The following is an 11,677-nucleotide window of genomic DNA, read 5'->3' as shown; positions in this document are numbered from 1 at the left end:
ATGTACGCGTAGTATAGAAGACCGAATATGGACGAATGAATATCGTATATTCTCGTATATCGTGGGCGTACTATCAATCGCATCGTAAAACAAAGACATATAAAAATACACTAAACAGAATGAATAAAATAGAGTCAATGTTCACCACACATTCCGTCTTTGGTCTTTACCAAAACTGTAGCCACATTTAATTATGTACCATCAAACTTCCGTCTACCAATAGACAAATTATGTGACATACCGCTTAGGACAATAAACATGTATTGGTCCGGCTACTCAAAAAGCTAATTTACCAGGAGTGTGTGACAAAAAATAAAAATAAAAACGCTAGATTGAGTATACAATAATGGATATCAGATGGAATGGGCTCACTAAGAATCGTTCTCCTTAAAATAGTTCGTCGTTGGCCCAGGTCAGGGGATAAATAATAATCCGATCCTGGTTGTCCAGAGGTCTTCTTCTGAACAGTGCTCATACATTAAAAATTCCAAAGATAGTCTGAAATGTTTCGATACCGGGGTTAGCACATGAAACTCGAGGATGACCACTGTAAGCGTGAGCGAAATGAGGAGAGAATATCGGAACACTTGACCACGTTTATATTGCATGAAATTGTACAAGCGTGCTTTTTCGTAGTTTTCCGTATTCAACCAAAACGGTCATGCAATTGAAAAAATACGTGTTATAATGGAAGCAAAATAAGGGTACAAAACACCACAACCTTGAATTTGGAGTAGGAGATAAGTTTAAGTAAAAGACACGCGTCAACGTGCACGTGGCCATCTTCATTACATTTCACATCAACGAGACACCAATAAACTGATGAGCTCCGTGGACCTACCGACCGAGTTAGCAACGAGCCTTTGGATATCACTTATAGAATTTAGTGCAGTTAGAAACCTGAATATTAGCTGTCCTTGAGTTAGGGTCTTTTGAGCGAATCCTGAGGTAGAAAACAATGTTGCACTGATTTGACCATTAATTGATGTTACCTCCCAAAACTCAATCTTCAGTAACCCGTCGACGTTTACCTGAGTTGACTTAATCCATTCCTTGGCGATGACTATCGTCGCACCCAGGCAGAATTCGTCAGATGAAAGGATCGTTTAAGAGTTTAAAAAGATATTTCACGCGGCTTGGTAGAAACTAATGCAGTCTAAATTTGTATGTCAGAAAACAGTTTATGATCACAGACTCCTGGTACACCAGAAACGATAAGGACAATAACTGTCTTTATGTGCAGGATGACTGTGTTTGCCTCAACAAGACACGGTCAACTTGAGCGTTCAAAATACACAGCCTTCCCGTCATCGACCAACCAGACACGCTTGCAGTTCAGTGCGTTCATTCAGTGATGGCAGTTGTCACCTGGCCAGCCAGGTAATCATTGATATTTAGCACTGAACTCTTCATGCATTGAAAATACGGAATGCCACCGGCAATTACAACAATAGGTTAGCTTGTTTACAGGAAACTGGCCTGGTAATAGAACCATGACCCATAAATGTATAGGTTTCTGAAGCAGCTCAACAAGTACAAGATAGGCAGGCACATTACTATAATTTCCGTTTTGTTAAGGCTTGAGACTCATAGCTTTGATTTCATAAGCTAATCTGCCCAGCAACCATATAAAACAGTAGATGATGCTGTCAATTGGACTTATAGTTAGTGCACATCCAAACTGAACATTCAGGTCCCGGCCATTTATTCGCATGCAGACAACTGAAGCATAGCTTATAGTTCTTTAAGTAAGAAACTGCTTGTTGTTTCTTATTTCTGACTAAATAATCTGTATTTCTGTTCACATTCCGCGCTTAATAGGTATCTTTGCTATCCACCTAATTCACGCAGACAGTTGTCGCAGAATGCTCGGACGCGCTGATCAGCTGCAACCGTCATTCATTGTGCGGCCAAGCACCGATGTATTTAATGTTTTTGACTCGTTATGTTTCGCTTTATGTAAGTAACAAGACAATGTCGCCAATATACCCGTTCGGCATCTTGCTCCGGATCAGTTTTGGACGTAGGCCAACGGTTGCTGACTTCGCTTCTGTCCTATCACTTTTCGATAGTTCACCGAAACTTACTAAACAATGTGCCTTGAAACTTGACGTCACGGCTATCCAGGAGAAGTCAATTCTAAGGACAGGCTTTTGGTACTAGATGATGCAACTGGCGTGCGGATGAATACTTGTATTACCCGATGTAGGTTTTGCAAATAGCGTCAATATGTTCGTAAAACTTTGGATGGGCTCATTTCATGGCTTCTGCGTTTCGTGAGCCTGTTTGCATGGGCTGAGTTTGGATGAAAGTTGAGGTTGTTCTAGTGCTTCAAAGGTGAATAGCTAGCGTCACAGAATACAAGGTCTGGAAATGCTCGTTGAAATGGTCCACTGGGATCTCTCTTGTGGCCTAGCGCGTTCAGGAAAATACAAGCCAGTTAGTGCTAAAATATTAGATCTGGGATATCCAAACTAGAGTTATTCACGCAGCCCACCGCAATCAGTACACTAATTGAAGATGTAATTGAAGATGGTAGGCAACATCTGGCGGAACAGAAAGAATGCTCAACTGTAATAAGTCCTATACGTCCGGCTACTTTGTTAATGTGTCATACTCATTCAGATTTGCGGGTTGTTCTCACATGTTGTCCTTACACATTTCGATGTGGGACCAGACTCTGCGTCATCATTCACCATTGGCTCATGACGACTTGGCGAAGAGAATTTATTCCCTCTGCCCTTCGAGTCTTTTTCACACACGTTCGAATGGCCGTTAATAGCATCAAATTTGCTGGCAATTAAAAAAGCGGACTCACACGCATCTTACGCTGTCACAGACAGTGTGTTTGGAGTCAAGTGTAATCACTCTAGGTTGATCCATCATTCTTTGGCTTATGTGATCTGCAACTGCAAACACGGGTGTGTATAGGCATTCTAGTGTCCTACCGCTACGTTAGAAGATATAACCGAAGCCGGCTTCTAATAGCTTTCTGTAGTCAACAAGTTGGGTCTCAGCGGGTGCAATATGGTCCATCTTGCAGTGTTGGAGTTCTTTCGGAACAAGTAATCGTCGTCATTCAGGCGTGTATCCTTCACTTTAATCACCCTCCAGGATCTTAGAAGTGTGACACACGTAAGCATACTCTTCCCAGTTCTCGTCATTTTCAGAGAGTAGCTTTCTGACTACTGAACCTGGTGATTGTGGGCCTGTTTCGGATACCACTTGCCGGGCCTTCGACACCAAGTTGTAACTGACAAGAGAGCTGACCTTGCCTGTGGATGCAGACAGTAAGGCGTGAAAGTCTGATTCCTAATGCCACTGCATACAGCTTTTTGGACAGTATTGGAATAGTGGTTCTTAAAGGTAATTCCACCGTAATGAACAAGTTGTCCGTGACTACAGCCGACTGCTGGATGGTTACAGCGTGTGGTTTATAGACCCTACCTTTTCTATTCATTCCATTCTTAGGGGAATGTGGTATATCTGCAACTGAGCAGCGCTCACTGTGCTGTTCAGAGATCATGGTAGCCGGAAGTACACGATGGAAGTCACATTGTGTCTGTTGGAACGCCAGTGATCTTGACAGATATAAAGGACCGACCGATTTCCCGCCTTCTGCTGGCTAACTTTTAACCTCCGTTCTTGAAACAGATTCTAGGTATTTCAAATAGCTCTTGTTAGGAAGCGTATCTGTCAGCAACTAAGCGGGCATCATTAGAAAGCACTGACAATAGGTCCATCAATTAACGTCCAGTCCACCTTAATGCTGGTGCATCCATGCCGAATCCCGTGTCGTCAGTTTTCGTGCATTACAGAAACAGCCAGTTTGTGAATGGCTTTGTCCGTCGATAGTTGGTCTCCTGACGATTTGTTTGCACATCCCGAACAGTGAAGCGCATTCAGATACGACTCAAACTGGGCAAATTTTGTTGAGATGTATTCCTCAAATCGATTTGATTCGCCACTGAAATGGTGCCCCGAGGGCTATGCATGGTGACCAGCAAACGACTACTCTCCCAATGACCCATCAGCCTCTTTCTGGAACATTAATCCCCTCCAGGAATGTCTGCACTCCACGATGGCAGATAGTAGTCCTCTTTGTGTTTTCAGGCCACAGGCCCGAATTTACATGTTTTTAAACCATGTAGTCTACTGGATTGGCTGCCGGTGATACTTGCCGTGACGAGAATTATGGATACCCCGCCTCTTCTACCAAGACAGACGTAACATTCCCCACAGAACTTTTCGTAACCGTGCGGCACCGCCATAAGCGTACCTGCTTTGCTCGACCACTTGCCGTTTGATGGTCATCGGATTTTCAGATGAAACATCACCTGGCCCGTCGGACTGTAAAGCTGAGGGAGTGATCCGCTTTTGATGCTGGTATAGTTCTAGACCGGAATACCCGGCGCCAAAGTATGGCCGAAGGCTCTCCCACGTACCGAGAATGCTGAAGTCTTCAGAAGAGCCAGTGCTGATGCACGTAATGTGCCTTTACGTTTTGTGCTGTTTGACTACATCACATGTTTGGTGGCCTGTTTGGTGGGGTGAGAGTGAGTTGCTATGAGTGCTAATGAACTCGCTTCTTACGACCGACTAATCGAGCACGTGTTTGTGGCCGAAAACTACACGGAATAATCACTGAGTGGCATGCAGTCTGACCTGGAAGCGACCAGTCCCATGCAGTTCCCACAATAGAATCATGTCAGCAAATATTGATCCGCGGATCCTTATGGGTAAATTGCACGGTACCCGTGTAGAGCACAGGGAGAAAACAAAACAGGTCATTCTGCCTTGGGAACAATAGATCTATCAACAATCGGACGGAATATTGACGAGCGATTACTATCTCCTTGAAATATTGTGGTTGAAAATCGGAACTAGCTTTAGTCGGTTAGCTTTGATCTCGCATGAACAGATGAATGGGCTGACGGAACGCCAAAACGAAAACGAGCTACATTCGGCCTTCGGGAACCACAGGAAAAGAAGAGTGGAGATTTGTGAATGGTAATTTCAGTATATTGTAGTGAAGATATGGACAAAATAAAAAATGAAAATACAGGGCGAACGGGGATGCCGGGTGACGATGCACACAGCAGATACCTGAACCGAGCAGATGTTCAGTCACGGAAGCCACTCAGTATGTGAGTGAATTGATCAGGAAAGCACGATTTTTGCCATTCATTATCCTCCCGAAAGTAGGGGATCACATCGTACTGACGGGTTTTTACAACAAATATGGAATCCACTAAGAATTGTTCACATGATGCAACAATACAAGATATTTGATAAACAGCTGTCATTGTACTAGAATCCCTCAACGGCTCTTCATGCTCAATTAGAATGGTAATATTTTTACTCGAATTTAGCCAGGTGATAAAAAAAACTCGTTCCTGATAATCAGGAAGATGAGGGCCAACAACTACTATGCGTTGCGCTACCGATGATCAAGAGTAAAAATATGCAGTGCGAGGGACGAAACAGAAACTCACTTCGTATGCTCACAAGAGTAGTTCGAAACATATCGATGGGACTAGGATTTCGCCGATGCAAAGAACGCATTACGGTTCTCCAAACAGGAGACATTTTGTGGTGTCACCGGAGGGTGTGTTTGCTGTGCTCACATAAGTTTTGCCAAGGGTTATTAACCGGGGAACAACTCCCTTTGGTGCATGGCATTTCCAGGGTGACTGAGGGCGCGAAAGTAACACTAATGACAATGTCCCCTCGCACGGTGATGAAAACTTTGCAAGACAACTGCCACCATCGCTGAACAGATCAAGTGGCTGCTAACAAACCTCCCGAGCTACTGATGGTTAGATATATTATCGTCACTATCATTTTGTATTCTAAGAAAGCTTCAATAGAAAATTGGTGATAGAGAAACCAGTTGCTACCCCACAGGACTACGCATCTGCTACCACCCTGCGTTCAGTAGGCACTACATTGGGAGGCATATTATTCGTCAAAAATGCATATAGTGCGTTCACCGTCGGGATGCATTTGAATTTGGCTGCGTATCCATTTAGGGATGATATCATGCATTTCACTAGGTCATCCCAACCCGTGGCACCACGTGACTTCTAACTGTGCCTATTCAGTTAAGTTTATATATGAGCAAAGCATTTAACGGGTAAAATGCCAGGCCAAATGTATCTTGGACAGCGTGAAAACTGTTACAGTGAATTTTATGAACAGAGGCCGGAACGAGATTAAATATCTGATTTCGCTGCCTAGTCCCACTGCAGAATTGATTCGACGAAAATAGCGTTCAGCCGTACCATCCTTTCGGTGTCTAACTGCCATGCCACCAGAAAGAAGCGAGGTCAGGGTTACTGCCATGTTGCTCAATCCTAGACAGGGTAAGTCGACAGGCGGAGGTCGGGTTCGAACCACGGACCTTCCGGTCGGTGAATGTGCGCTCTAACCACTGAGCCATCACAATGAAGCTCTAATATCATCCTAAGACCTGAGTGTTCCAGATTTCATGGTATCTATGACTAATATAACTAATGACCATCGGCTTACTTCAGCAGCAAATCGGACACTTGCATATAGTATCATTTACCACGCCTTCACTGAAGATAATGCAGGGGATATATCCTCTTTAGAACGCATAGGTTAGGTATCAGACTGCCCTATCATCATCACTGCAATAACCGCGTACTTGTCGTATAGCTGCCACAGTTTCATTCACCGATGACTCGGGGGATGGGTGGGTAGTTGCGCATTGGAGATGGGAGCAGATAAATTAGTATGTGAATACAGCACTGCGCTATGAACTACATTTAAGCGGCATAAATAGAAAAAGCGCTGTAACCTGAGTTGGGACAATGGACTAAAGGACAGGCATGGTCTGCTTCGCAACCAGTAATTCAGATGCACATTTAGTCTGGCACGCTTAGTCGAAGGCATTCAATGGAGCAGTTAGGTCAAGTAACCGACCGGATACACATCCAAATCCCGAAAGAAGTGGTGATTCAGTTTCATGCGCATATCGGTCGTGAACGACCTTCGTGCAGTTTTCGGCGAACAGCGTATATCCAATTAGCGGTTCTTTTGGTGTCTAGACTCACATCAGTAAGTGATCCCCGTAATAAGAAAATGAATCTGCCCAGCTTTTGGTTGGTTGATGCTCGAGACGAAGACAGAGAATGAATTCCTCATCCCCAGTGAGGGACACAAGTTGATTAACCCGATAAAACTCATGCGATAAACACCCCGGGAAATGAGGCAGCTGTTGGGTTATTGTTAAAGATCCTAATCGGCGAACACATGTCCGAAGGTTTTACCAGATTACCGAGATGTGACATCTGATTTACCAAGGACGTTAACAGCAGGGTCCGCGGTGCATGCGTCTGTTCAGACCATCCCTGAAAATACGGCCGAAGTAATCAAAATATATTAGGCGAACCCAAATAGCAAGAGATCGCTTTAACCAATCGGCGAGTGCCATGTGCACAATGAGGAAGCAAATAAAAATACAACATATGTTAGCTCAAGATTGTGGCCTCTTTTGTTCTGTAGGTGCTGAAGGACTCGCTTTCTTTCCTGGGTCATCCGCCACTCCTGGGCTACTGGTCACTTGTTGTTCATTCAATTTCGAAATTTCTTGTAAAATTTCTGGTGGCGGTTCCTTAGTAGCTAAATATTCGCCTTTTTGCTTTTTGGAACGTTTTCGACGGAAATCCTTGGACTTGGTGTTTTCTGATACACTCCAGCAGCTCTATTCAAAGATGTCATAATTAAATGGGGATAATAACAGCGTACTTCATCTTTCCAGCTGAACACACTGGGTCGATCGTTTGAAGGCCTACCAATAGCCGCACTATGTTCATCGACCGAAGAAATACGCAGTAGGGTACGATATTGTCGTTCAGCTGGACGTTCATTTGAATCTCTCTTCCCATCCGGCATGATCCACCTAAGGGAGAGCCGACATCGCCCCAATTGTCAAATTGATTCGAGATCATTCCTGTTGTATTGATCCGACATGCAGTTTAAAATGTCACGTGACAAAGGCGTGTTGATCATGCATGACAGAATTGGTCAGTTAATGCACAACCCAGTGAATAGTGTGCTTATAAATACATTGCATATGGACTATCCTTTTGATCATGTGCACACATACAAGGCCCATCTTAGCAATAGTGCAACACGAGAAGCCCTACGGATCGAGGAGTAAGCATTGGATTGAAATGGTCAAATTTAACAAGTGGAAAAGATAAGAACTGGAGAGATGAATACAGAGCTGCGAAACGCCCACAGATCTGTCATGAAGAGTCCACCTGTATTCGTTCTTCCAGAGAAAACTTTCTAGCTCATCGAGCGGAGCAGGTGAATTAAATCAATGAATTCGTTGTGATATTACTGTGGATGTGCCCAATCTCGATAAAAACGACCCCCAGTAACACTGACATCATAATCACCGTCGTCACAATTTAATGTTTAGTTTGTACGCCCACTGGATCCCCACCGTCAAGGGTTACCAGAAAACATCAACAAATTCTACTGACTCATATTCCCATGTACGCTCCCTTCATAAACACGGTGCTTCTACGAAAAAAAAACACTTCAGGCGTTTAGCTGGAACTAGAAGGGTTATACCTTCATTAGCTGCGCCATCGCCCCTCCCCCGATGGTGCATAGTAGAAAAAAGGATTATCCGATTAAAATTTTTTGGTACGACCAGTGGAAAGTGAGGTGCCTCAAAGTGCGGTCATGAAACATCAAATACAACCATAAAAAACAACGGCTAAGTGTCGGGTAATATAGACGTGATACGCTATTCGTAAGGTTGCTGAGCTCTTCTACAATTCACGACCGGTTTCGCCCCTCTTGAGGCTCATCATAAACGAGAGATTCAGCTCGGTTCCATGTGACCTTCTTGTCAAAACTTAATTGGTATAAGTTGAATACCGGGTTATCTTACCCAATGCTATTTTTCGGTTTCAGCCATGGATCTCGCTATGAATCAGTGACACCCACCTATTGGCCAGGTAGGCTAGTACATGCGCATCGACCAAAGCATTGGTCTGTTCGTGGTTGGCTGTCGATTGGAGACTGTGCTCAGTTCCGCATGAAACGAACCTTATGTATGAGGAGATAGTACAGTTTTACTAGGAGTGTCTCTTTAGGTGTTGAGTTAATTGCTATCAGAACCGTCTAAGCAGAATACATCGTTCATATTGTTTGTACCCGCTTGGTGATTGGTTTGCTTTCAACATCCCCATGGTAAAGGACCTCGTTCCGTTATGTTTGTCTGCTATTGTGTTGCAGCGTGCACTGCAATTGATGCGACCAAATACACTCAGCGTGTCTTGCAAAGGCTCATTTCTCTGTGTTACCCTCAAATTTGTAGTCGTGAATCATAGTGGAATCGATAAGCCAGTTCATGGCAGAAAATTCTGTTACAAAAACAGGCAGGAATATTGTGTAAAGAGAAAGACAGTTCGAGGGAATCCGTGAAGGGCGTATCAATCTGAAGTTAAACGAGTTTATACAGTGTTGGTCCTTGTTTGAGCAGGGCGCCAGAATCGTTCAGTCGATCAATCAGCGGATCGACGCTGCCCGCGGACAAGCTTAGACCAGTGACCAGCGTCTGGATCTCAGCGCGAGTGAAAAGACGACTGTTGGAGTTCCGCGCAGCAAGCTGCGACAAAAACGGTGAAGTGCAAACCGTTGTCAGTAGGAAATCCGCAAAATATGAACTGTGACAGAAATTCATTCCTCAATTCACAGTCACCAAATAACGAAGCAACTATAGCGACAAGACGCGAAAGCATATCGGCAACTAGAATCGGTAAAACAGCATTCACTTGAACGAACACTATTCACAGCGTTGCTGAAAGCTGTTCGACAGAGAAAGACCATTTTATCGTTGTTGGAGCTCATCAGAAAGGTCCGTCAAACTTATGTTCTACTTGAATTTATTTCATACAGAACTCGCGAAGTACACTCATTTGAAAACCAAGTTGATTTCTACGGAAGACTCACCTAAATCCCAGCTGAATCTCTCTTTAATGATATTCCTCAACTGAATGTGCTGCACAAAGGCCGCCTGATGTCTCATAAAAGCGATTCAGCTGGATGTTCCGTTAAAACCAAAAATGGTGTGCAAATGAGCGTATTTCACTCGCGAACTTCTTGAAATTTGGGCTCAATTAGAAGATGAGGTTGACAGGGACTGTGCCTACCTGACGAGCTCAGCCAAGAGTGTTGTGAGCAGTGTTCGTTCAGGAAAATATACTTCGATATCACGAATGTCGTGCCAACTGAAACATGAGCCAGCACATGCAGGGGAAGAATACCATAAACGAGAGGTTCAGTTGGGATTCAGTATTCACTTGTATCAGTTCCATCAAAATCTATTTCGCTCTTCGTGTGAAGCTTTTATCGGCCACGTTTCTTCTGCTCTGGATTCCATTTCGCTTCAGATAAACGCGACCCTCCAGTAGCAATCCCAACCACCGTCTTAATGAAACAACACCAATGTTGAACCCCGATGCCCTATTGCTATCGGGTAACAACCAACCATGTACAGAAAGAAAGGAACGATGTATGGAGAGGCTTCGTACCGTTCAGACGCAAATATCTACAGATGTCATTTCCAGTGGTATGGTATGACAAACCGTGCTTAAAATGAAGGGTAAAGACACTTTTGATAAAGGTCAGCAACCACATACATCAGGAGTTCAAGCAAAGCATAAAGTGGATCCGGTAGCCCACGGTCTGGAAAGTGGGCCCAACTAATGGGCACAAGCAATCATCCGGCTCCATGAAATTCCGCATTCGGCATTGAAAACGGCGACGTTCTCACCAAATAGTGACTTAACAGGCACAGTACATTATCCAACCCAGGAAATCTGTGTAGGCAGAAACCCTAATACGTAAGTTCTGATGCAGGGTCACGCAATTGATGGCTGTAACATAAGTATCCTTTTGATGAACGCGCAACGCCCAACAGCAACTTCTACCGTATACAGCTTGTTATCACGAAACAAAAGGACCACCAGTGTAACGCTCTACAGGTGAACCATTGAAAGCGGTGCCACACTAACCTGGAGTCATATGAAAATTATCGGCAAACGAAATTCGGTTTCCGAGATTTGTGCACCAAATAGGCGAGTTACATGACGGTTATGTTTGAGAGAACATCGAGTGCTTCCCAGTCTAGGGAAGCCCGTAAACAATATACTTTAGGGACAATCCGTCAATTTACGTCCAGCAGGTATACTATAACTGAGATCAGCCGCAGAGTTCAAATTCTCCAAAACATGACAAAGATTTACTTCGTAAATGCCAAAAGGGTTCTGAAAATACTAACCTCGAGCGCAGCTAATAAACGCTTCGCTGCCGTCGGACCCGAGTCGGATGTAGCGCGACGAGACACCGGAATGCTTTTGGCAATCTCACTCAATGTCGCATTGGCTGGTGTACCACCCACATGACCAGTTCCCAGACCGGTAGCACGCATCAACTGACAAACGTCCAGTGCATCCTGGTCGTGAAGAAAAAAAGTGATTAAGTACCTTCATAAAGCAGTAAAAACGGTAACAATCTACAGCACTGTAAAAGACTCCTGCCAAGGAACATAAGCCGCTAAGAAAAGTGGTAAAAGCAAGCCCGTATGCAAGCCCAGGCGCGATGCGATGAAGATTCACGGCAAATCAAG

General features: G+C 44.2%; 2 protein-coding genes across 2 annotated transcripts in view; one reads left to right on the top strand and one right to left on the bottom strand.

Moving 5' to 3' along the window:
• Window positions 1–9,719, top strand: part of T265_02948 (hypothetical protein) — a gene marked incomplete at both ends in the record, with an annotated part of 17,056 nt that extends 7,337 nt beyond the window's left edge. The window contains one exon of the mRNA XM_009167312.1: window positions 9,530–9,719. Within this exon, the coding sequence (XP_009165576.1) occupies window positions 9,530–9,719 (190 nt within the window). The remainder of the gene's footprint in view (window positions 1–9,529) is intronic.
• T265_13135 (hypothetical protein) overlaps window positions 9,309–11,677 on the bottom strand; it is a gene marked incomplete at both ends in the record, with an annotated part of 23,714 nt that continues 21,345 nt past the window's right edge. The window contains 2 exons of the mRNA XM_009167327.1: window positions 9,309–9,655; window positions 11,330–11,503. Of these exons, the coding sequence (XP_009165591.1) occupies window positions 9,491–9,655; window positions 11,330–11,503 (339 nt within the window). The remainder of the gene's footprint in view (window positions 9,656–11,329; window positions 11,504–11,677) is intronic.

Source organism: Opisthorchis viverrini, assembly GCF_000715545.1.
Source record: "Opisthorchis viverrini unplaced genomic scaffold opera_v5_38, whole genome shotgun sequence".
NCBI classification, from domain to species: Eukaryota; Metazoa; Platyhelminthes; class Trematoda; order Opisthorchiida; family Opisthorchiidae; genus Opisthorchis; species Opisthorchis viverrini.
Note: the sequence above shows the minus strand (reverse complement) of the source record. Positions and strands in the feature narration are given on the sequence as shown.